Here is a 26,924-nt window from a genome sequence, read left to right as displayed (position 1 = left end):
GGAGGAGTGGAGACGCGAACCCGGTCCCCCGGTCTACCACTCTTAACTACTACACCATACTCACCATATGACAGATAGATGATAGATAGATAGATAGATAGATAGATAGATAGATAGATAGATAGATAGATAGATAGATGATAGATAATGTGAAGCCTTCCTTTTTAAGCGATCTTGTGAATGTCATCAATTCCTTCTAGAACACACATTTTTAATAAAATGTACCAAAATAACATGTTCCTGCTGATATGCTTTCAAATCAAAGGGCAGGAGCTTCCTGAAATCTGCATTCCTCATACACAGTAAGAACTGAGTTGTTTTTTAAGGGAAAACGGGGTGGGGTGGGGTGGAAACTTTGTCAAAGATGAAGTTCACTTGTGCGTCCTAAAAATACTGCTCAAACAAACAAACAAACAAACAGCATCAGCTGGGAATGGTCTTGGATGGGTTAATTGTAACTTTTTATGTGTGTGGGTCTGTGTTTTGCTTGGCTATTTATTTTTAACTTGAAGAGCTCAGTCTGGCAGGGCAAGCAGGATATGTCTATGTTTCTGTAACTTGTGCAACTTAAGCTGTTATCATTTCCTGACTCTCAAGTGCTCAGTGTTCTTCCTAACACATTTTTGCTAATGGAATTGAAAATGGGAGGACGAGCAGCCTCCCCCCTCCCCCCTGCATTTATGATCCCTGTGCTGCTTCCTCCTGACCTGCAACACCCTCCCATCCCCGCTTTGATCCTTCTGTAAATAAAGCTGCCAGGGATTAGGGAGAAATTCCACTTAAGGACCATTCTGAGATTACAAACCTCATTCCTGCTTATAATTCAATCAGGCTTCGCAGGCAGGTTCCCTTCGGCTCTGTTCGGCTCACTGAGCCATCTTACACGTACCGTATTTCTTTGCCTTGGGAGAGCAGGAAGGGAAGACCTGTGTCAGCACATCAGAAGGGTTCATGCAGGTTGCATGAGCGCTCCAGCCAGCCAGATGCGTTCTGGAATCCTCAGGTCTGAATCTTTTGCTCTTATCTTTTTGCTGCATAACGCCAGCATCGACGCAGATCTAAGCTCTGCCCCCTGTTTTAGCACAAATGCATACACTTTACATGCAGCATCAAAAGTCGCTTCTGAGCATGCTCCGCCCAGTTCCAAAATGGCCGTCGGGCCAGAATAAACCGGGGGAAAACAAAAAAAATCCGTTTTTCCCCAGCTAGGAACAGCTGGAGAAACGGGGATTTCCCAGGGAATACGGGAGACTTGGCAGCTATGACACACACATACACACCGGACGAAGGTGGAGTTTAGAGAACCAGCTTTGCAGGAAATCTTCAGCAATTCTGTTGCTCAGTTGATGGCTCTTCTTTCCAACCATCCCTCTTCCATTGTGATTGCCCCTGAACCTGTCTAGGGGCTTGACCACAATTCAGCTTGTCTCGTGCCTAGAAAGCATGGTTCCGAGAGGTTTTTCTGCTTGTCCCATGTTTTCTAGGCTTGGGTCCAAGGGTTGTTTTTTTTCTTTCATTTGTACCACCGCTTCCTCCACTGTTTACTGCCTAATCAGAACAAATGCCAATCTACGGAAAAAACGATGGGCGTTTGCTCCGATTCAGTGGAAAACCACGGGATTCCCCCGGGCAGGGGGAGCAGTGGAACAAGCAGAAGTTTGGGCAAGTCCTATGCTATTTGTAATCTCTGCAGGTGCTTCAGTTTTGTCTCTCACGTTTACTTATGATTCCATGCATTTTTACCAAATGTGCCAGCTTATGTGAGTTTTAGCTGGTCAGCTACAGGTAAGGTGACATCCTCCAGATGGGAGCTGGCTTGTCCCACAATTTGAATAACCGTGCTCTACTCTCCCTGGTTCAAATCTCTGCCATGACTTCAGAAAATGGCCTTAGGCTAGCCCCTCTCCCTTGCTTCAGTCCTTGCATCTGCAACCTGAGGGATAATAATGATGTCTCACTTTACAGGGTTGTTGGAAGGATTACAACTAGATAATGCCACCGGATATTACCATCGGATGCCAAGGCAGTTCCAAACGCCCAAAGGGAGGAAAGGATAGTAGTAATGGTTGAGAATTCATAATTAAGTGCCCATTTGGAGATGCGAACCTTGGAGGTTGTTTTCTTTAATGATAATAATAATAATAATAATAATAATAATAATAATAATAATAATAAACTTAACCCAAAGTATTCACTTGAGAACCATTGCTAGTCTCATTGAAACCCTTTGGGTTCTCTTCCAAAAAAAAATCCTTGCTTGTTCAGGAAGAACTCTCAAATTCATTCTGAATTTTGCTTTAGGTGAAATTTTGGTGGAGCCTCCAGTCATTGGAACCAGAAGAACTAAGTTACTGGGGAAGCCTGCAGAATGTTTGCACATGCATGGAAGCGCACGGGCACGCACAAAGATGCACATGCATATACAGTGGTACCTCGACTTACGAACAACTTGACAACCGAATTTTTCGACTTACAAATGGGGGTAATGGCTGCACGCTTACAAAGGTCTCGACATCCAAAAGCAAACCATGGCGGTTTTAGATAGGGATTTTTCGACTTACGAATTTTTAGATAGGGTTGCTTTCGACTCACGAATTTTTCCGTTTCCAATGCATTCCTATGGGAAATTGCGTTTCCAGTTGTGTTTTTCGACTTACAAATTTTTCGACCTACGAAGGTGGAAAGAGGGTGGAAAGGCCTTACTCAAAATAGGATTCCCCTGTGGAACTACAAAATAAATGGAAGGTTGTAGATCTATCTAGGACCAGGGCATTACTTGGGTGGGTGGGAAGGAGCGAAAGGGTGCACTCACTCCTTGTGTTTATCAAGCTACTTGCGACTATTCTTATTCAGAGGACTCATTGATTTCATATACTGAGTAGCCACTGAGTGCGCTAAAAATGTGCATACAACTAAATTAACATGCCAGAGGCACTAAAACACGTGTCCCAAGAAGCGCTGAGTAATGCATCCCGTCTGCTTGACCAACAGGACTTCCCCACTGCCACACCTCTTCATTCCTAAATCTGTTCTAGGGCTCCCAACTCTTCAGTGGGGCAGAAGATGCACAAGGTGAGAGGTGTATTTTCCACCACAAAAGTAGAAATCTTTGCACTGATGAGACACATTAGTCAGATACCACCCAAATGTTTAGGTCCCAGGGTATAGTCTGAAGACACTACCTTCCTGAAGCAAAACAGGCCTGAGTCTCATCAGTGCCTGGAGTGTAGACAGGCACATAACCTTGGTTTCCACGATGGAGTAAAACGGTAAGAAAACTATGGAACTATCTGAGGATCGCTGGCACAGAGAAAAACTACACCTAGTTTGTGCAGGTGTTGAAAATAGTATGTTCTTCACCATTTCTGAAATCACCTCTGCTCTCTCTGGTGCAGTCTGTGGGATACAGGAACACGGGAAACTGCTTTATACTGAGCCAGACCACTGCTCCACCTAACTGACAATACTTTCCCAGGGTGGTGGTGGTTAAGAATGCGCCCTTGTATATATGCAATGCGTGTGGTCTGCCACTAAGCTATGCAAATTTGTGGTCTTACCACTGAGCCACAGTTGTGTGGATTCCATAATGTATACACAGATTCGTTATCTGCAAACTGTCAATGCAAAAAAAAATATCGGAGGGAACACTGCAGTAGAGCACAGTACTAGAAAAGTGGGCATTCATCATCTTTTGACTAATCTTTCTCCTCCTCTCCGATCTATTGGATTCTGTGGCATAAGTAGGACCATTAACTGCTGAGCAATGGCCGGAATCACTTTTTATAGATTTCCTCCCCTCCAAGAGATACTTTATTCATGAGGCTTTATATAGTTCTTCCTAACTTACAAAGCTACCCAACTTACAAAGGTCATTTGTAAGTCACCGAGAAGTTGGGTTTCAAAGAGGCGGCTGCCAGTGGTTTTAGTGCCACCTCAATCAACTACAACGTGCTTATTTGCAACTCAATATGATTTTTAACCTACTACAGGAACACTCCTAAAACATGAAATCAGCCCTAGGCAAGCCCAACACACAATTTCCAAAGGAAGGTATTACAAACACACACACACACACACACACACACACACACACACACACACACACTTGTTTCAGTTTACATTCTGCCATATCCCAAAGGCTCAGACTAGAATGGCATTCCTGAGGAATGTGGGTTTATTTGTTTCACTTACTGAATGTTTCACTTACATAATACAATGGTACAAATAAATAAAACAATATTGAAATCTGAAATTAAAGCACAGCAGCAGGGAGGGAGGGGGAACCTAAGAGTTGATAATCCATAAACACAATAGAAACAGACCACTTAAATGAATATGCAGGAAGGAAACAAAACAGGGAAATGGGAAACACAGAATACAGTCGTACCTTGGTTGTCAAATTTAATCTGTTCCAGGAATCCATTCGGCTCCCGGAACCGTTCGAAAACCAAGATGCGGCTTCTGATTGGCTGCAGGAGCTTCCTGAACTCAATCGGAAGCCACGGAAGCTATGTCAGATGTATGGATTCTGAAAAATGTTCACAAACCGGAGCACTCACTTCTGGGTTTGTGGTGTTCGGGAGCCCATTTGTTCGGGAGCCAAGCCATTCGACAACCAAGGTACCACTGTACCATGGTTTAGCACACATAATGCTAAGCCACTGTTAACGTTAGCCATAGTTTAAGGTGAGGCATCTGCCAGATGATCACATAAGCCTTGGTTTATTACAACACAGAGCAGTAGAGTCTTGGGAGTGGTTTGATTTTTTGTTCCAGGTCACTCTTCACTCACAGTCTTTGGGTGGTAACGTCTCCATAACCATAGTCAAGGAGGAGGTCTGAGTTTGCACATAGTGGTAAGCTATGAATAAAATTAACTGAGGCTTATAAACCCTTATTTACAAGCAACTTTTAACAATCATTAATAAATGATAGTTAAGCTGCTGGTATATGTATAACACTAAGCATCGTGTGCAAACGAGATCAATACATGTTAACAAATATTTGTGTGTATATATGTATGTCAACCTAGCAGTTCGAAAGCACGCCAGTGCAAGTAGATAAATAGGTACTGCTGCGGCAGTAAGGCAAATGGCATTTCCGTGCGCTCTGGTTTCCGTCATGGTGTTCCATTGCTGCAGAAGTGGTTGAGTCATGACCACATGACCCGGAAAGCTGTCTGTGGACAAACGCTGGCTCCCTCGGCCTGAAAGCGAGATGAGCGCCACAATGCCATAGTCGCCTTTGACTGGACTTAACCATCCAGAGGGGTGGGTGAGTTTATTATGTTTTCTCCAAGTATTTGCACAGGGTGGTAATCTGACTATCCATCCAGATTCAAAAAACCATCTTTCCCAGTGTATTTTGCTTCTACAAGACATGAAACTGATCTTGGGAACTCCCAGATTAGCTTCGTCAACCTCTCCCTTCATCTCACACAAAAGCAGCGCATGGAGCGGCTGTTCATATATGCTCAACGTCTGTTGTTATGCCAAATGACCTGTTTTTACTCAGGAAACTTAACAGCTTATTTAGGATATTAGCTGCTATGACACTTCTCTTTCTTCTACAAGTACACACAGAGAGTAATATATCTTCCCCTTTTAAGCTGACTGGTCTGTGGAGCGCTATCCAATTACGGAACAAAACCAGAACACTTTTGATCTTCCTTTCCCATGCAGTGGCTGCAATTAAGTAAGTCTTGCAAAAAAAAAAGAAGTGAGGGGAAGCATCTTCACTGACAAGTGGAACAGGAATGCTGGTCCTTGTCACATATACCTTTGCAATAAAAAGTCAATCCAGTCCTTTTATGTATAAATGGGGCTGGGGCTGGGTGTGACAGGACCATGAAAAATGCCTTCTAGAGAGCCCCCACCCCCGAGTCTCCCTTGAGGGACTCCCCCAGATGTGAGCCCCAGAGGCTTAAGAGAAAATAAAAGCTAGCAATGGCCGCAGACACCTGCCTCGCTGTTTCTCTTTATAGTGCTGCACCATTAAAAAGAGAGAGAGAGGAATTAGAAAGCGGGGAAGCTGGCATCAGCTGCAGTGGATTCCAGCATTTCATAGAATCACAGAATTGTGGAGTTGGAAGGGACCCCGAGTGTCATCTAGTCCAACCCCCTGCAATGCAACTAAGCATCCATGACAGGTGGCCATCCAACCTCTGCTTAAAAGCCTCCAAGGAAGGAGAGTCCACAACCTCCCTGAGGGAGTCCGTTCCACTGTCGAACAGCTCTTACACCTGCCCTAACATGTTTTGGTCAGCATGAGACTCTTAACCACAGGATCGTGACGTTCGGGGTTGGTGGTCGTACGACTGCACCCAGAGTGAAACAAGAACTGGGAGATTGTGGGGGGTGGGATGTGGGGCTCGTTTAATCTCACTGTAAACAAGTGGTACAGTGACAATAAAGTAGTAGTATTATTATCGAGCCCCACGTTGGGCAAAGGATTCATGGATTCCAGGGGATTGGATTAAATGACCCTCGTGGTCCATTCCAACGCTATGATTCTATGCTGTGTGCTGATGCCTGGTGTCTACCTGGAAGAACAGCAGTGCTGCTGTTGGAACTTCTTCAAATGGCAGCCAGATGAATTTGAGGCTGAGAAATCAAGTTCATTGGGGAGAGGTTTGACAAAGTGGCATTTTCAATCTTTTGCTGCTGTTTCCTTCCTTCCTTCCTTCCTTCCTTCCTTCCTTCCTTCCTTCCTTCCTTCCTTCCTTCCTTCCTTCCTTCTTTCCTTCCTTCCTTTTTTTTTAATAAAAAAAATCTAGGGGCTGCCTTATAAGTCTGAACCCCTCACTTGGAAAACAACAGAGCAAGGAAGCATTTGCACAAGAAGAGAAGGTGCCTACACACCCCAGCAAAATTCACTGCACATCGGGGAAGTGTAGTAGTGGTGTGAGTCACCAAGGCTCACTGCCATGCTTTTGCTCTTTATTCCTCCAGCCTTATCTGTACGCTTTGCACCCTCCCCTTATTCTTTCCTGCCACATGAATCACTCTATATCATCTGTGTTGCTTGTCTCTGTGTTTTAGTTCCCTCCCCAACCAGCACTCATTCTACAAAGCAGTTTTCAGACTTTCAACCTTGAGGTGGCACTTCCCATGTTGATTTGACCCTATTTATATACAGTATTTAATAATAAAATAATAATAATAATACTAATTTTTATTATTTATACCTCCAGCAGTGCCCACACTACAGTTGCCAGGTCAGGAACATCCTAGACCAGGAGGATCACAGGGACAACAGACCCTCCAACACATTGAAGGCCCAAACCGGGATGCTATCTTGTGGGACACCATCTTCCCGTTTGTTTGTTTTTTGGCCACTATGATCTCGTGTGATTTCATGCCACTATTTCCCCCTAACTTTTAAAGAAACACATGTTTTGGGGTGGTTGTGGCCCTGAAAAAAAGCACTTTTTTCAGGGGGGGGGGTGTCATAGCATAAAATCGCGTGAGATCATGGTGCCCAAAATGGCTGCTGTCCTTTCATGAGGAAAAAACCAGAATGTCCCAATTCTTCTGGGACGCTTGCAGGGTATGGGACTGTCCTCAGCGAGGCATTAGATTTTAATAAACATTATTTTTAGCATTTCTCCACAGCCATAGCAATGGACCTGCCTTATGAATGAAAGGCAGAATTGTTTTGCACCTAATCACATGGTTCCAGGGATGTGTATGTGTGTGTGTGTGGACAAAAGCCCACAAGGTTTGTGTTGAAATCACAAATGCTGATATAAGAGCTTTTTGTCTGCTTGCTATCCTCTTTCCTGCTCCGACCTTCTTCTTCTTCTTCTTTTTAAACAAGATGTGAAATCATTTCTCTATTATACTGAGCCAATTCCTTGCTTTTGTCTCCTTTGTCTAATTTCGCGTCTCTGCAAGTGATGGCGTTGTCTCATATGGAAAGCCTGCAAGAGGAAGCCACTTGTGTCTGTTAACCATAAAAAACTATAGGATAACTGACTCAGAACAACCTCTTTCCAAGTGGATTTTAAATAGCTCATTTAAAAGAGGAACTACGCAAGAAGAAGCAATGCCTTTCATCTTCAAACAAAATTGGCTCCTGCTTTCCACAGAAGGCTGTCTGCTGCTATGATATTAAACAGGCAAGCCAGTTTATTGATCTGACCTATATGTTACCTGCTGTTCAGGTGACAGCAGGTATACCTTGCTGGTATAGCAAGATGAGACACTTGGGTTCAATTTATCTGTTTCCCTGGAAAATAGGGAGAAGAATTAAGCTTCCCCCCAAAAAATTTTTTTAGAGTTTGGAATTGTAATCCAAAGCATCTGGAATACACCAGTTTACATGGATCATGGATGAAAGCCATTATTAACAGAGCTTCCCATTGTCCTGTTTCCTGTTCCCTATTAAGCAGACTAAGGCTGTGTGTGTGTCTGTGTGTGCTTTGAAAAAAACCTATATACATATATATATCATAGTAGCTTAGTTGTAAGAGACCCTGAGGGTCATCTAGTCCAACCCTCTGCAATGCAAGAATCCTGTTCACAGCCGTCCCTGGGTGAGCTTGAACCACCAACCTTCTGGTTAACAGCCAGACACACCAACCCATTATATAGATATAAATCAGGCACATCCAACAGGTAGATCACTGGACGACTGTGGTAGATCAGTGGCTCCCCCCAAAGAAGCTGAACAACTTTGGGTCCCCTAAAAAAAGCTCAACAACTTTGACCTGAACCCCCCAAAAGGGGGTAGATCACTGCCAGTCTTTAACTCTATGAGTAGATCGCAGTCTCTTGGGAGTTGGCCACCCCTGATATAGATCATAGAAATTGAATACACACACACCATTTGATTGCAGAAAAACCAATATGATTATCAATACAATCCATTAACATTCATTCTACCTAAGCAAAAAAAGATTAAAACACACTCCAGTTTACTCTGCACCCAGTACACCCCCTCCACTGGTTTTGTAAGCAGTGTGCACACCAAGTTAGCCACAATTCTTATCTTGTCATATCATTTCTTACAAAATGCTGCATTTTGGCGCATTCTGCCCCTCAACCACAACCCAGCTTCAATCTGCATTGAGAAACAGGACCAATGAGAAACTTAGCTGGTCTCTAAGGTGCTACTGGAAGGATTTTTTTTAAAATTGTTTTAACTACACCAGACCAACACGGCTACCTACCTGTAACTAGGACAACTTAGCTCTGCTTTAAACCAGTGATGTGTATGCAGCCTTAAGAGTCAAGCTTTAAGGGGAATGGGCTGCAGTTCAGTGGTAGAGCACATGCAAACCGTCCCAGGTTCAATCCCTAGAGCCTCCAGGTAACTTTGAGAGAGATCCTGGTCTGAAATCCCGAGGAGTCACTGCCAGTCAGTGTAGACAATGCTGAGCTAGATGGAAAAGTGTTCTGACTCGACTGCGCAACAAGAACCATGCGTTGCACCAAGGAAACCACAAGTGATACCACAACTTGAAGACGATTGCCCAGCAGATTGTGCATGAATGAATTGTTGCACAACAAGCTTCCACTAGCACATCAGTTGCATACTTGAAACTCTGCCATTCGCTAGAGGCCCATTATCTTTATATGTAAGCAGTGCATTTTGGGGGTAAACAAAATATATGGTGCTGGTACTCATATGTTGATAAAAGTGCCATCAGCAGCAGCACAGAACAGGTGGATGCACTCGATACTGGTGAGCGTTGTCACAATGCATCTGCTGTATGTACACATCCATTGGAAGGTGTTTATATGGCCACTATCTCTAGAATTGCTACCTGGTGCTACTTTCCTCATGTTTTAACAGCCTTGTATTTGACAACTCACCTGGTAGCCATAGGTGATGAGGAATCTCATGCAGGCAAGTCAGTAAACTGGTGAAGGAAGAGACCCTGCCAGTCTGCTCGGTTTCCAAGCTGACAGAATACTGGCCACTTAAGGTAAAGGGACCCCTGACCATTAGGTCCAGTTGTGACCGACTCTGGGGTTGCGGCACTCATCTCGCGTTATTGGCCAAGGGACCCAGCATACAGTTTCCAGGTCATGTGGCCAGCATGAAAAAGCCGCTTCTGGCGAACCAGAGCAGCACACGGAAACGCTGTTTACCTTCCCGCTGTAGCGGTACCTATTTAAGCTACTTGCACTTTGACGTGCTTTCGAACTGCTAGGTTGGCCACTTAGGAACTAGTAAACGATTGCTTTTTGCAGGCTGGTAACTTCTGTGTGAAATCAGCCCTGAGTGCTCACTGGAAGGACAGATCGTGCAGCAGAGGCTCCAATACTTTGGCCAGCTCATGAGAGGAGAAGACTCCCTGGAAAAGACCCTGATGTTGGGAAAGATGGAGGGCACAAGGAGAAGGGGACGACAGAGGACGAGACGGTTGGACAGTATTCTCGAAGCTACGAACATGAGCTTGACCAAACTGCGGGAGGCAGTGGAAGACAGGAGTGCCTGGCGTGCTATGGTCCATGGGGTCACGAAGAGTCGGACACGACTAAACGACAAAACAACAACAACAACTTCTGTGGGTTTATTTGCAAGGCTGCATTGCATTTCAGCAGCAGCTATCACAAAGCAGCTTTCGGAGTTTAAAAAGAAAAAGTCTTCTGGGCAGCTGCAAAAAAATCTGTTTAAAATTTATTTTTATTATTATTTTGCTGTTTTCAACAAGATATTTCAAACTGCTCTAATAAGAACCTAGAGCTCTAGGGAGATTTCCTTATCTGAAGTCTCTCTTGCCCCTGCCCTCTTCAATTTATCCCGGTAATTAGATTTATCTTCCAGATCAAGTTTAATAAGTTCACTATGTAGTTTTGATGCCTTTGGAGTCTCTAGAGTTCATTAGCACCTTTTCAATCACAGTAAGTGGTCTCTTGAAGCCCGCCGTTTCTCAGGGGTTTGAAATATAATGTTTTAATTGTATATAATTAAATACTGCTTGCCTTATGTAGATTGAAAACTCTTTGTAAAAATGTTTCCAGCTCCAGGGCTTTGCACCCCCCCCACTTTAATTAGCTGCCCTAAGTCTTTCTGCAGTCCTCTTTTCCCCATAGGTATCAGGACTTCCTGGAGGGAAAATTGGACCACATCTAATTATTGTTAACGGAGCACGGGTAGACCTATCTCACCCATTTGCTTTGCAACAGACATTTGACTTAAAAGGCTAGGGGAGCCATTATGCAAGGCTAAGAGCTTTGAAGCAAGGAACTGAATCAATGGAAGGGGCACAGTCAAATTATATCTGCCGGAGTGTACTATCAAGAAGGTGGATAATATGGCTCAGGAAAGGCAGGTGTTTCCCCACCCACACAAGAACCTGGCCATGCACACAGCAGAGTCTTTGTTATTCCTGCAATGATGTACCACGGACTGGCATAGGTGGAAGCACTTGACCTGTGAGTACTGCAGGATCCCACTGAGCTTAAGAGCACGCCGGATCCGTAAAACCAGAGCTATGAGGAAATGGTCCTGGGGTGGAGGTACAGGATACCCAGTCAACTTTTCCTTTTCCATTTTTATTTAATCTTTATTGACACCCCTTTCACATCAACAAAATTTAGCTTCATGTGCTCACCTGCCACCTGGGACAAAGGCTACAGCCACACTAGAGATTGAAAGCACATGATGTCCCCCCCCCCCAAATCCTGGGAATGGTAGCTCCATGAGAGGTAAATGACAACTCCCTGGATTGTTCAGAGGAAGCCATGTGCTTTAAATATATGGTGTTGGTGTAATTAGAAGTCACACTTCTCCTAATGCTGGTGCCATTTTTAAGAAGTCCCTGAATGGTGCCATTTCCTACTTGTATTGTATGTTTCATAGGATACTGTGGTGTTAAGCAGCGTTCGAAATTTGCCAGGCACCAGGTCCATTTTGCACCTGGCTATCAGCCACTTGCAACCAAGATGCTTGGGCTCCAGGCCGGCGGATGATGTCTCCACCACCTGGAGGTGCATGCCTGGGAATCATATAAACCTGGTTTATATATAAGCCATTTAGCCCTATAGCTTATATATATGAGGTTCTAACACAGGTGTCAAGGAAACAATCTTTTCCCTACCATACACATCATGGCTTCCTGGGGGAAACATTGAATAATATCTTAATTATTTGTAAAGGATAAGGGGAAATGACTGCCTTGCTGAGTAGATTTTATGTATAATTCTGATATAGAAGTAGTAGATAAGGGACTGGATTCAATTAATGGATCCTGCCAACGGAAGCCCTGCGGAAGGCCTTCCACTCTCTCCTCCCCCTGTGTGTCCCCCACCCTGAAATTGGCAGGAAGAGGTGAGGAGAACCCCCAGAACAGCATGCAGGGGGAGGAGAAGGTTGATTGTTCTGTCTGGCCAGCAAAAATGCATGCACTGGTGGAATGATCAGAAAGCGTGACATCAAATTCCTTGCTAGGGAAAAAAGAAATAAGATGAAAGAGGGGATTGCAGAACTTGCAATAAGGATTGCAAGGAGCTGAAGGAAATGCGGATTGTAGGACTTGGGCTGTGGTGTCTACGCAATAGAACAGGGTTCAGCAAGGTTTATCTTGCCTGGGCCGGATCGGTCCCTCGTAGATCCCTCCATGGGCCTGATCATGCACGCACCTGCGATTTCCGGTGTCTGCGCGTGCACAGACGCGATTTCCAGTGCCACAGAAGTTAGTCCCTGTGCCGCACTGTACCGGTTTAGCACAGCGCACAAGCAGGCGGCTCGGTTCGGGGGCAGCTTGTGGGCTGGTCAAACGACCTCCGCGGACCACTTCCAGCCCATGGGCCTTAGGTTGGTGACCCCTGCAACAGAAGTTGCAGAGCAGGCCCACAATAGGAAACCAATGTTCACTTCATGCTTAGCGCACATGTGCCAGGGGTATCTTGGATTAAACATAGAAGCCTAACCAACCATGTTAACTTTGAGGAAACCAAAAGAGAGTTCATAGGCTATCAAGCAAGCTCTTTAAGCTCATGCACCGATTTAAAAAAACAGGCTACTTCTTCTCTAAATAGAGCACAAAATGCCAATAGCATAATGTACATAAGTGAAGGAGACTGACGGAATCGAGGGAAATCATTGGACAATTTAATAAGGGCTGAAGACCCAATGAGGCAGTTTGTTTTTATCTGTCACCTGGGCATGAAGTTTCCTTGAAGAAAATAATTTCTGGATCTGAGATCATGTGGTCATCCTATCCTCCTCACGCACACTGACTGGTCAAACAAACCATGACAGCCTTTCTGTTACGAATTCTTCAGGACTTTGCATGTTCTAATTTATTTTAATGGCTTTGAAGACAGTTTCTACTGTATCCCCGGGGAGGTTGCTTCAGCCTTAAAGACTTCATTGCCAAGAGCATCTCTTAATGCTGTAACATTTAACTTAAGCTGCCCCCTGAATTACTGCCAGGCCATTCCTCCTCGCCCCAAGCATAGCAAAAGCTGACTCTAGTATTAAGAGGGTTCCATTGGCTGCTATCTAGCTCCAGTCTCCTTCCAGAGCTACAGCAGAGAGAAGCAAAGAAGTAGTAAGCAAGAAGGGATGGTGGAAAAAATTGGTACACTGGGGCTTACTTCCGTGTGTGTGTGTGTGTGTGTGTGTGTGTGTGTGTGTGTGTGTAACTACTCTGTTAAATATTTTTACGTGGTATTTGAGTTTGGTATTTGGTATGGAAGAGTGCTATTATACTCCTATCCATGCCTGCCTTGACAACAGAATACTGAGAAGCCAGTGTGGTGTAGTGGTTAAGAGCGGTAGACTTGTAATCTGGGGGACCGGGTTCGCGTCTCCGCTCCTCCACATGCAGCTGCTGTGTGACCTTGGGCTAGTCACACTTCTCTGAAGTCTCTCAGCCCCACCCACCTCCCCATCACAGGGTGTCTGTTGTGGGGGGGAGGGGAAAGGAGATTGTTAGCCGCTTTGAGACTCCTTCGGGTAGTGACTGTGCTTGTTTTTTTCTCTGTCTTGCTCCGCGATGAGCTGGTCTATGGCTAACCACTCATGGTTTGTCTGGTGGAGACAAACCACAAATCTGCATTCAGATGTAACACTATGCCAAACCATGGCTCAAGCCCAAGTAGTGCAGCAGTCGTAGCAGCAGGACTAAGGAATGCTGCAGCCACAGTCTTCACTCACAGAACCCACGATTGCTCGTTCATGCTGAGCTATGGTTTGGCTCAGCATTACGTGCAAACTGGGTCGCGGAGTGTGAGCATGTGGGTCAGCTAGGTGCGCTCTGTGTGTGTGTGTGTGTGCACTCAACACTTCTGCTTATTGTTTCCGATCCCCAGTTGGTCTTTCAAATCTGGCTCCCGTGTCACGCAAACTTCTATAAATTTAAATTTGTTTCTCTCCCCCACCCCCCCAGCGCATCCTGGCGGAAGTGTACACAGGCTCCGATGAAGCTAATAAGTGGTTTTCACTTGGCTCTCAGAATTATTACACAGCTAAGATCCAAGCTCTCTTAATCAAGCGCAGAGATGCAGCTGGCAGTGGGAAACTGCCAACAGCTCATTACAAATACGGAAACATGGGCTCTTCAAGGACAAAAGACAGGTCAAATCCTAACAGGGATGCAATACAGCTAGCACGAAGCACCTTTCCCTATTCTCTTTCCTCTTAAGTTTCTTACTTGGTCTTGAGGAAAAGCAGTGGCACTCGAAGAAGCACATCCTTAACATACAGAAAGTCCAAGGTTCAATCCCCGGCCCCTCTAGTTAAGAATCTCTGTCTGAGTACCTGGAAAGATATAACCACTCAAAGGCAGACAGTACTGGGCCAGGTGAACTGACAGGATAACGCAGCTTCTGATTTTATTTGTGCAGAAACAAAAAGTTCACAGAAATCCTGATTCTTTTATTTGTATTTCTTCTTTCTTTCTTTCTTAAATATTCTAGCATGGCAACAGGCACTGATTGTTTAAGTTTGCACAGGGTTATTTTTGCAAGCATTGCTTTTTAAAAAAAAAATGTTATTATTGTTCAGTCCAACTAAGCTATACTCAGATCAATGGTTCATTTGTTTCAATGAGTCTGCTATGAGTATAACTAGTGTTGGATATCACTTATTACTATCACTACTACATGCAATGGATTTTCCTGTGTCAGTATTTTATTTAAAGTGCAGTTCCATTTCATCCAAATTCCCCAAGGGATATGCAAAACTGTCACTAGAACTCTGTTACCCAGTTTGCAAGTTTGCAAGTTCTCCTCCATGTGTGTTTCCTGGGAAATCCTAAAGGCTCAAGTGAGAAAATCTCTTGCCCCTGTGCATTTTAAAGAAGGTTCCCTCGGGCTCACTTGGCAAACTAGGCCCATGATGGCGAGAGAAGTTGCCACCTGCCAGCATCCTTCGATTCTATGCAACTTTTAAAAGTGCAAGTGTCTTGTCCCATAATGAATTTGAGAAACCCCCTCCATGGTCTCTTCAATGTACTTCACACTGAGCTTGGCAAATGGCAACCCTTAGGCTACAAGCTGTGTGCCGAGTGCTGCAACCTGGTGGTCCTGACTGCCAACAGAATCCACCCCCCACCCCCACATCAGCTTGCTTGCAAAAAAGCGGTTTAGGCAGGGAGAAGTTTGGAGAAAGGAGGCAATTGTCTCATTTTCCCAACCTTTTTCTACCCCGCCCATCCGTATGCACCTCTCTGTTTATCGCACTTGCATTTACGAAATGCAAGTATAGCATCTAGATCAATGCAAGTCTAGCAATAGGAGTATAGCATCTAGATCAAGGGAAGTAATAGTACCACTGTATTCTGTTCTGGTCAGACATCACCTGGAATACTGTGTCCAGTTCTGGGTACCACAGTTCAAGAAGGATACTGACAAGCTGGAACGTGTCCAGAGGAGGGCAACCAAAATGGTCAAAAGCCTAGGAACGATGTCTTATGAGAATGGCTTAGGGAGCTGGGTATGTTTAGCCTGGAGAAGAGAAGGTGAAGGGATGATATGATAGCCATGTTCAAATATATAAAAGGATGTTATAAAAAAGAGGGTTGTTTTCTGCTGCTCCAGAGAAGCGGACACGGAGCAATGGATTCAAACTACCGTACAAGAAAGAAGATTCCACCTAAATATTAGGAAGAACTTCCTGACAGTAAGAGCTGTTTGGCAGTGGAACTTGCTGCCAAGGAGTGTGGTGAAGTCTCCTTCTTTGGAGCTCTTTAAGTGGAGGCTTGACAGCCATCTGTCAGGAATGCTTTGATGGTGTTTCCTGCTTGGCAGGGGGTTGGACTGGATGGCCCTTGTGGTCTCTTCCAACTCTATGATTCTAACTCTGTCCTCATGGCGTTTAGACAGGCACGTACTAAGTCTGTGCTTTAGATGCCTGTTGGGGAAAAAACTTTATTTTTTGTTCAGGCCTTCCCCTAGCTGAACTGTTTATAGTTTGCAGTTGATGCGATCTACAATGAAGGGTTTTTTTTTTTAAATGCTTTACAATTTTGTTATGTGACTGATTTTATCTTACGTATTCTCCCCTAAGCTCACTGCTTAGATCCTTTCAAAAACGTGTTTATAAATTCAGAGGAGGGTTCTGATGAGGAAAAGGGCTCTAAAGTCACCTGAATGGACAGTTCCCCAGGTGTTTTCTAAAGGCAAGGAAACCTCTGGGGTTCTGAAGACTTTGGGGGCCCATAGAGGGAGGATGGAAAGTCTTGCTTACATTTAAACCCCAGCTTTCCTCCAATGAGCCCAAGCTGGTGCACATGGTTCTCTTCCTCCCTGTAAATGTAAAGGGGCCCCTGACCATCAGGTCCAGTCGTGTCCGACTCTGGGGTTGCGGCGATCATCTCGCTCTATAGGCCGAGGGAGCCGGCGTTTGTCCACAGACAGCTTTCGGGTTATGTGGCCAGCATGACAAAGCTGCTTCTGGCGAACCAGAGCAGCGCACGGAAACGCCGTTTACCTTCCCGCCGGAGCGGTCCCTATTTATCTACTTGCACTTTGATGTGCTTTCGAACTGCTAGGTGGGCAGGAGCTGGGACTGAGCAACGGGAGCTCACACCGTTGCAGGGATTTGAACCGTCATGGCTGAGAGGGAACCTGAACGCTGGTGTGAGGGGCAAGGGATATCGCGAAGCCCCTCCCCTCCTGAGTTCCAGCCCAGACCCGAGCGAGGCTGAAAAGAAGGAAAGCTCCAGCTCAAGTGGGGAAACAGGAAGTGGGTTCCAAGGCTCTGGCAGGGAAAGAGAGCCATCGTCCCAGGTGGGACAGGAAGGGGAAAGGAAGGGGGGCAGGCCAGTCCCCCCAACTCCGGAACTTCGCAAAAGGCGCCGGGGGAAGAGGATGGGTCTCCCCAAGTTATTATGTTGGCGCAAAACGCGCCAAAAGCCACTGGGAGGTTCTGATTCAAGCTAAACAGATGGGTCTTTGTAAATAGCACTGCCATTAGCACTGTAAATACTCAGCACCAATAAAACCATAAAATGCAGAGCTGTGTAGAGTCGTTACTCTGAAGTAGCCTTCTCCAGCCACCGTGACAGCTGGCCTCCCAGGTCCTAGTCCAACACTAACCACTAGGCCACACTGGCTCCACACGAGATCTGCTGCCTGTGCACTAAATAAATTTAAAAAGTGTGTGTAGGAGCCTATCTGGTTCCACAATCCTCCAGTTTTTCTGCAGTGATCCTGTTATCAGCCCCAGACAGAACAAAATACAGCTGCAGCTGTCAAAAGCAATTTTCTTTATTTATATCTTAATTCATTGCAAGAAAAGCTGAGATCCTGTTCAGGGAAGTCACAAATAAGTTGCTCTAGATGCCAGCTTATTTTAGGCTTCGGGTGCATTTCCCCCCATTCATGACGAAAAGCAGGTTTTTCTTTTAAAATGCTGATGCATGGAAAGTGGATTTTGCACACAGAAAGCGGAAGTCCTGAATAACGTATTGTAATGTTTGCTTGCCTTTAAAAAAAACAAAAGACCGACAACCAAACATTATGTAGTAGGGCTGCAAGGTTTAATTGGTCCGATCAGCTGACTACGTCATCAAATAAAGCTTTATTTAGTTAATTAATTGGAAAAAGACACATTTCAGCCAGTATGAACATATTTTCTCATTCCTCCATGTATTATTATTATTATATTATTATTTATTAAATTTATATACTACCCTTCATCACAAGATCTCAGGGTGGTTCACGGAACAAAAACAAGGTAAAAAAAACAAGTAAACAAACAAAACAATACCCCACTCCCCCATCAAACACATTTTAAAGGCTGTAGAATATTAATCACCCAAAGGGCTGGTTTAAGAGGAATGTTTTCTCCTGGCACCTAAAAATATACAATGAAGATGCCAGGCGAACCTCCCTGGGGAGAGCATTCCACAAATGGGGAGCCACTGCAGAAAAGGCCCCGTTTCCGTCTTGCTACCCTCCAGACCTCACATAGAAGAGGCACTTGAAGAAGGGCCTCAGATGATGAATGCAGAACCTGGGACAATTTATATGCAGAAAGGCCATGCTTGAGGTATTCCAGTCCTGAACCGCTTAAGGTTTTATAGGTCAAAACCAGCCCATTGAATTGGCCCTGGAAACTGACTAGCAGCCAGTGCAGTTGGGCCAGGATCAGTATAATATGCTCAAACTGTCTTGCTCCAGTAAGAAAACCTGGCCACCCAGTTCTGTACTAGCTGAGATTTCCAAACCATCTTCAGAGGCAGCCCTATTTATTATTGACATATTTATTTCAGGAGCCTGATAATCAGGCGGCACTTAAAAAAACCCCTTCAAAAACATTAACAGAGTGGAAAGGCTGGTAGCTGAGACAGCAGCCGATTCACTGGAATGCACGTCCACTGTGCGGAATGTGTGGTGCAAAGCAGGTGTAGGGAACTTTTGGTCCCTCCAGATGTTGCTGAATTACAACTCCCATAATCCCTGGCCAATGGCTATGCTTGCTGGGTCTGAAGGGAGTTGCAATTCAGCAGCATCTGGAAAGGTATCAATGGTTCCCTAACCCTTGGAATAAAACTAAAGCTTTCACTTTACTCCGAAGCTGTCTGATAGACCGTGGAGAAGAAAACACCACAAAACGTCCTCTGATGGATGGGAATCCTCCGTAGACATGGCGAGGCAACTTTGGTTTATATAATTGGGCCCTAGGGAAATGCATAACAGAGGCTAAAGAGAATCATTTTCAGAAGAACGAAGCACCCATAACACCTATTGATTTTTCACCGAGAGTTCTTGGCTCTGAGCACCTCTAAAAATTAGGCCACATCTTTCAAGTGCTGCTTTTTTATATATATTTTTAAAGTCTTCATTCATTTCATTCACTAGCCTATCTTAGCTGCCTGGGTTGCTCTGACACTCATCTCTTACAAAAGGTTTCTTATCATGGCTGCAATCTTACACCACTCAATAAAATATAGAGTATCACTACTGGGGCAGCAACAAAGCCTCTTTTGCACGAGTACCAGGAGAGGTCCACTACTCCTATCCAGGTGTGTGTGGGTGTGTGTGTGTGTGTGGGTGTGTGCAGTTTTTCACTTATACCTCAGCATGTAGCACAGGATTGCACCTGTCCCACGTACTGAACCTGCTGTATTAATGCATTGCACATAAATGTTTAAATGGGGCATATATGTGTTAAGTGCATGTGGCCGTTAAGCTGGACTCTCAGCAAACATGATCATGAATGTGTGGAAGCAAAATGGGCCCAGAGATGGGGTAAGTCACACTTCAAAGGTGGGGCAGGTAACAGCAATGTCACTTCCCTGCAGCTCAGTAGCTCTAACCATTTTAAACCTAAGACAACAGCCAGCTTTAATCCAAAAACGGTAGAATGTTGTCGAAGTTATCAATCCAGTGATGCCAGCAGGTAAAAATAGCCATCAACATTGATGGTCTCAAGAAAGAAAGAAAAACCTCGTAATGAAAACCAAACTTACCCAATGGGCAGATAAGTGGGAGACTCAAAACATTTTGTTTAGGTGACGCTTCTGAACACATGTAAATATTGAACAAGGAAACAAGTATTTCATCCCACAGGTTGGCACCCTCCCCAGATAATTTTTTTAAGCACTTCGCTTATTTAGCAGCACCACTGCTAGAACAATTTCCCCTGTACCTCCACATTATGCACGGCAACAAGATGCAAATTCATTATGTGAATGCATAAACCAGGCATCGCCAAACTGTGGCCCTCCAGATGTTTTGGCCTACAACTCCCATGATCCCTAGCTAACAGGACCAGTGGTCGGGGAAGATGGGAACTGTAGTCCAAAACTTCTGGAGGGCCGAAGTTTGGAGATGGCTGGCATAAACTAAGTCACAAAACTTAAGCACATTGAATGCTTAACATTTAAAGGAAATTCAGATTTCCTTTAAAAGGGGAACTGGTCCATGATCTCCAGAGTTAATGCAATGTGCACTATTATTCACAAGGGGTTTTGCTTTAGGAATAGTTTGTTTTCATGAAGGACTAGAACTCGAGATGGGCAGTGGCATCTTTCCTTCACATTGAAGTATATAGGATGAAGTATTATTTGATTTGCAGGGTGGTCCTTAAGACTTCCACTACTTCCCTTCCCTTCACTATACAACAAATAGACAATAATATATTTACAATTCTGTGCAGATACGAAAGAGGGAAATTCTGTCCCTAGCTGCCAGGAAATGCTTATCAGCAACGTTTCCTCTCTAGCCTCTTTCCCCGTTTGTAAACTGTCAAACCTGGCTGCCTTGCCTAATTGGACTTTCCCCCACGTGGCAACATTAACTTGAAAGCACAGGGCATAAATATTTCATGATGTCACAAAGGCTAATGACAGCCCTCTCTGAACTTGCAACCTGACGGTGCTTATTAGTCTCAGGCTGCTTTTTGCAAAGGGAACAGCAGCGCCATCCCAGAAAAGCTCTGAAAGCAAGATCTTCCTAGCCACATACCTGAAGAGCTCAAGCCTTAAAAGTGTGCCTGGGAAAAGAGACTACAATTTCCAGATTGGTTTCACCTTGTACTGTTTAGAGCTACGCCCACCTAGGATCTCTGAAAAGACTGGTAATTTCCACACAACAGTCATGTGGACTTTCGAAACAATGCACAGACACACTTCTGGGATTCACTCCTTTTGACAGCGCTCTCTGATATGCATACAGCTTCATAACATGGGGAATCTGCATGGGTTTGCCACAGTCACACTCTCACACACACAGAGCGCACCTAAGGTGCCATGACTTCCTCTATATTTTGCACACAAGAGCACCCAGCATTTGATTCAGCATGAACTTTGACGATAACATTTTACCAGATATGATTGCAAGCATACCTGTACTGTTGACAAGCCACAAAGGTTTAGCAGTACTTACACAATCTCATCGTTCTGGAACTCAAGCTCTCCGCAAGTGTCTTCGAAGTCCTCTCCGCCCCCTTTGGCCGTGCCTTCGAGGGTTTTGTAGGGCACAATAACATTTCCTCGCGCTCCAGATGTCCGTAGCACTCTCACTTCCATCGTTCCCACGCTCTCACTCACGTGAGTGACCGGCTCCTCAAAGGTAAAAATGCCAGCGTGGTCGTCGTCAAAGATCGTGACAGTGGCAGTAGCAGGCGACCCCAGGCAAGCCACGGTTGCAATGTGGTTGACCTCCAGAACGCCGTCTTCTCCCTCCTCAGATAACATTTTCACATTACTGAGGTGAACGAGGAAGTTCTCGTCTTCCTCAAATATATCGTCGTCAATTATGCCCACCCGTATTTCCTTTTGCATCTCGCCTGGCTTAAACACCACAGTCCCTTCAGTGAACTCATAGTCAGAGCCTGCGTTGGCTGTGCCATCTTCTGTTCGGAAGTCAACTGAGATGGTCTTGGTCAAATCGCCACCTCGGCGAGCAATAGTTAGGGCTACCGTGCCACAGTTCTCAAGGCACTGGTAGGTGCCCTGCTCAAAAAAGACCTTACTGATGGGGTCGTTGTCTGCCACTTCACAGTTGACCTCGTGCATGCTGACCGCTTTCCTTGCCTGGTCAGCTGCATGCCTCTTCAGTATGTTTCCAGCCCCCGTCATGAGCCGAGTGGCCTGGATACGGTAAAAGGCTCGGCTCTTTTGCTGCTGGCTCAAAACCTGATAGTTAGCTAGCTCTATCAGCTGCTCAACTTCTTTGTCTGGGTGCTTCTGCTTCAGCTCTTTGAGGATCCTGGCCATTTCCCTCCTTGTTTCCTCGTCGTCGTGGTCCTTCTCGTCCACCTCTAGAACCAGGGTGCCGTCCAAGAAGCTTTCGACATGAGAATTCACCACCTTCCCATCCATTTCAATGTCCGCTTTGGACTGTGGCCCTTCGCCTTCGTGCTCGATGATCATGCCCCTCTGCTTGCCAGCCCTGTACTTCTTGTAGACGTACTTGTAGAACAAAAGCCTTCTGTCCGCAACCCATGCGAACACCACGCAGATGGGGAAAAAGAACAAGGTGAGCAAGCCTTCCCAGACATCAACAACCCCAGGCGATATGACAGACAAAATCAGGTAGAGCCATGTGTAGGCAAAGATGCTCCAAGCGGCTGTGACGAAAAACACACGGAGGTGCTTAATCTTCCTGACCTCCCCATCAGGGACGACGTAGACACAGATGGCTATGATGACAAACATGTTAAAAGCAGCACTTCCTACAATGGTGCTCGGCCCAAGGTCCCCTGCAGTGAAGCCATGGCCGCACACTTCAATGACAGAAAGGAGAATCTCAGGTGCAGAAGAGCCCAGAGCCATCAGCGTTAAGTTGGAAACAGTCTCGTTCCAAACTCTAACAGTCGTCTTGGTGGTCTCGCCATTGGGTTTCTTGATCGTGATCTCTCTTTCTTGGGATGTGATAACTTCTATGGATGACATGAAGCGGTCTGCTATGATGGATACTCCTAGAAACATATAGACCATAGCCACAAAGTATACGGTAGCTCTTGCTATTTTATCTCCAAAGGAAGGGTCTTGAGGCTCCCAGATTGGCAAAATCACTCCTTTCTTACAGAAATAGGTACCAGTGCACTCATCAACTTCGCTGGCATTTTCGGACGGGTATTCCGCATGCACTTTGTCCATGTGAAATAGCAGCAAGAGCATACAAACACTTAGAAGGTGAAGACCACCAGGAAAGGCAGCTAGATTCTTTAATCCCATCATGATTGGCTTCTCGTACCAGTTTCCCAACGTTTTCCAACCTGCAGAATACAAAATTGTAAAAAGAAGTGTTATCCAGATTCAGGTAGCAGGGGGAGAGTTGCAAAATTACTGTCTTTCCGCAAGACACATAGATTTAGAGCATCTCGCATGGATAAACCCCGTTTACAAAAAATAATGGTTTGTCAAGTCATTAGCGAATTGGAACAATTATATCATGAAATCCGTACATCTGTTGTCGGCTAATGATTTCCAGTGCAACTTGCATTCAGTTGAAAATCACTGAACTAACAAACAACATAAAACAGGTGTTTACAACCAATTAAGCTTGTCTGAATTAACTTGGATTTTTGACAGCACAAGCAGATCCTTGCTGAAATGTCACCTTTTCCCTTTTTTTTAATGAAACAAACGAAACAAGACACCATTTCCTGTAGTAATATCTGGTAGAGGTTTTCTAAACGCCAAATGAAAATTACTAGTAATATTCTAAATCTGAGTAAGAATAATAGGCAAACTTGTTCACAAGTCCCCTCCCTATATTTTATGGGCATGAATTATACAAAATGTGGAACAAAAATAAAGAAACGAAGGTCAATGGCATGCCTGTCCATTCTCCAGCATTTACATGTCGATGGGGAATATATACGATGGGTCTCAGAAAGCTAGTCACCAGGAGGAAGTGCCGAGAAAGTTGTCCATGCCATAATAACCTCTGTTCAGAGGCCTCCAGGTACTGCATCTGATACTGGAAGCAGTGCAACTTATCCATCAAGACAAGGGGCCATTGATAGCTTTATCCTCCATGAATCTGCCTGATTCCCTTTAAAGCCAGCCCAAGCTGGTGGCTGTCACTTGCGGAAGCAAAAGAAAGAGGTACTTTCTTTTTGTCTGTCTCAAATCTTCTGGCATTCAGCTTCACCGGATGAGACCAGGTTCTGGGATTCAGAAAGAGGAAGAAAAATCTCTCCCTGCCCACTTTCTCAACATCATGTACAATCTTATACACCTGGTGCCCTCCTGTGTTTTGGACCACAACTCATGCTGGCTGGAGCTATCGATTGCTCCATTATTGCTTTATTCTTCACCGTAAACTGCTTTGAGGGTTTCCCCACAAATCAAGCAGTGTATAAATTCAATGAAACAATCAAATAATAATTGGGAGCAAATTGTAGACCAAAGCATTTGACAGGCACCAGCGCTGGCGAAGGCTGTCCTAGTATGTTTATGGTTGCAGCTCAAATTGCGTCGCTATCAGTAGGGCAACAAAGATATGGATACACTTCTTTCATCTCATTCTGCAACACAGATTCTACCATATCCCTCTCCTCCTGGATCGATGTGCATATCATATATAATGTCTGTGGTCCACTTTCATGTATCTGATGGAGCTGCGCCTTTTCTGCTACAGCTCAAGCTATGACACATTTGTCACAGCAGATCTACACCACTGCACATTGCACATGCAACACACACAAGTGACTCCCCTCAACAAATCCTGGGAACTGTAGTTTGTTAATGGTGCTGGGAATGGTAGCACTGTGAGGATTCTTGGTAGGGATGAAGTCCTGTGCACTGGATGTGCTTTAAATCAGTGTTCAAAATTAGCCAGGTGTCAGGCACATTATGCACCTAGCGTTCGACCTCTTGTGAACAAGTGAAGGTGCCTGGGTACCAGGATGGTGTCTGACATCACCACATGGAGGTGCATGCCTGGGGGATTATTGGAACTGGACTGTTTTCACTCACTAATAGCCCATCCTGTAGAATTCTATCAATCATATCATAGCTGAAAAGTCAGAATGAATTTCTGGAACCAAAATGCTTTTTCTGTGCAGCCTGAGCAGGAGCAGTCACCATTAAGAAAAAGAGGTCAGAACAGGTCAATATATATGTGGGCTATCCCTGGATAAAGTTTCTTTTCGTCTTTAAGTTCTCAAAGCTCTTAACCCAGCTCAAGGTTGTCATCTGAACTAGCCAGATGTTTAACTAAAAACGGCACCAGAAAGCTACGTTCCCTCCACTATGCTGCGTGGAACCTTTCTTTCCTTTTGAGCTTATTTCTGTTTGTTTGAAACATTTACATATCCTTTTTTCTATTTAAAATATCCAAAACTGTTTAAGTATAAAACAATTAAAAATGAACACACAGAGTTTTGAAAGAACAGGAGCAGCAAAAACCTGTTTTGCAAGCCAATAAAAGCAGCAGCCAACACCAGTCTGCTCTTTAAAGCCTTGGGGAATAAAAGGGTCTTCCACCTGTCACCTAAACAATAAAAAGCAGGTTTTGCCTTCCTGAGAATTCAGGGGGTGGGGGGTGGGGAGGTGTGAACTTCTTTCTGTGGTATCTGGTGAAGTGTGCATGCACACGAAAGCTCATACCAAAATAAAAACTTAGTTGGTCTTTAAGGTGCTACTGAAGGATTTTTTAAATTTTGTGGTCCTTTTAGTTTGCTTGTTTGCCATGGGTGTTAATGTATAATGAAGGTTTGCTGACCGAGGAGAGTCTGCTAATTTCCTCCCCTTGGCCATAGGAGCTGGTTTTAACAGATGCTATCTCTGTCACCCATTTGTTACACAAATTGTGGCCAAAAAGAGGTGACTTTAAAAGGTCTCGAAACCACAGATGAGCAGAGCACCTTCCTTGCTGCCCATGAAGAGCCATTTCTTTCCCACAGCACGTGGTAATGGGGCAGTGCACAGACCCATGCAAGAACACAGAATGATGAAGCAATGGGTAAGGCTGGGATCTAAATAGTTGTATTGCATGGGCCTAAAAGTTTGGCCCATGCCCACCAGCATTTTTCCCCCTTCTTCTTCTTTTTTTAAAAAAGCATGACAAGCTGATTTAGTATTTATATTCCACTTTTCCAACAACAAAGTGGTTCACAGTAATCACAATAGCATTTAAACAAAAAACAAAAACAAAACCCCATTGTGATCACTATACAGTACTATCACACAGTAGCATATAAAGCAAACAACAACAAATTCATCAAAACAGCTAATCCCATTCAACAAAGCCATAGTAACTCACAGTGCTGCCAGGATAATTCCTAATCACATGGAGCCAATGAAACACGGATCAGCTCTTGAGTGCTGGACTAGGATCTGGGAGATCGAGGTTCAAATCCCTGCTCAGCCATGAAACTCACTGGCTGAACCTTCTTGGGCAAGTCACAGACTCTCAAACCTAATCTGAGCTCACAGGGTTGCTGCAAGGATAAAATGGGGAAGAAGAGAACCACATATACCACCTTGGGCTCATTGAAAGAAAAGTGGTATATAAATGGAACAAACAAACAAATTGTGCAAGCCATTTGGATCTTAGGTCACAGGACCAAAAACCCAGCTCAGCTCCCAGAGGACCCTGGTTTGAGACTCTATGCAGACAAGAGGTCCTGACGTACAAATGCATTTTATGGAAATGCTTACTTTACTGTGAATCCCTGTGGAACACATTCCCAAACACTCAGTTTCTCTCCAGTTTTCAGTGTGATATGTATATGTGAGAAAAATCCATTCTACACTTCCTTTCCATTCAGCCACCATCAATTTAATCCATAGTTGTTGTTTTTTTAAAAAAGATATCGATATCTATCTATCATCTATCTACATACAAGTGTGTTTTGCGAGCTCTGGTTACTACTTCTACTGAATACCGCAGAGTTGGCAATGTTAATTGTTTAATTATATACGCACATCTGTGGCAGAGAAGAAGCCTGGAAAGTTTATGTAAGATGCGAGTGATTGAAAACAGATAATTAGAATGGAAATTGCTACGTAAACTTAATCTGCAGTGGGCTGAGATTGGCACAGCTAGGAAAACACAGGA

General features: G+C 44.6%; 1 protein-coding gene across 8 annotated transcripts in view; it reads right to left on the bottom strand.

The window, feature by feature from the left end:
* SLC8A1 (solute carrier family 8 member A1) overlaps positions 1-26,924 on the bottom strand; it is a 290,864-nt gene that overhangs the window by 209,523 nt on the left and 54,417 nt on the right. For 7 of the 8 annotated variants that reach the window (XM_088667389.1, XM_088667387.1, XM_088667392.1 and 4 more), the window contains exon 2: positions 21,294-23,130. In XM_088667389.1, the coding sequence (XP_088523515.1) occupies positions 21,294-23,092 (1,799 nt within the window). In that variant the 5' untranslated portion in view covers positions 23,093-23,130. Of the gene's footprint in view, positions 1-21,293; positions 23,131-26,126; positions 26,305-26,924 lie in introns of those variants that run through there. The other variant, XM_088667390.1, reaches the window with a different exon arrangement.

Source organism: Zootoca vivipara, chromosome 3 (genome assembly GCF_965207765.1).
Source record: "Zootoca vivipara chromosome 3, rZooViv2.hap1.1, whole genome shotgun sequence".
NCBI lineage: Eukaryota > Metazoa > Chordata > Lepidosauria > Squamata > Lacertidae > Zootoca > Zootoca vivipara.
This window is presented reverse-complemented; position numbering and strand designations above follow the sequence as displayed.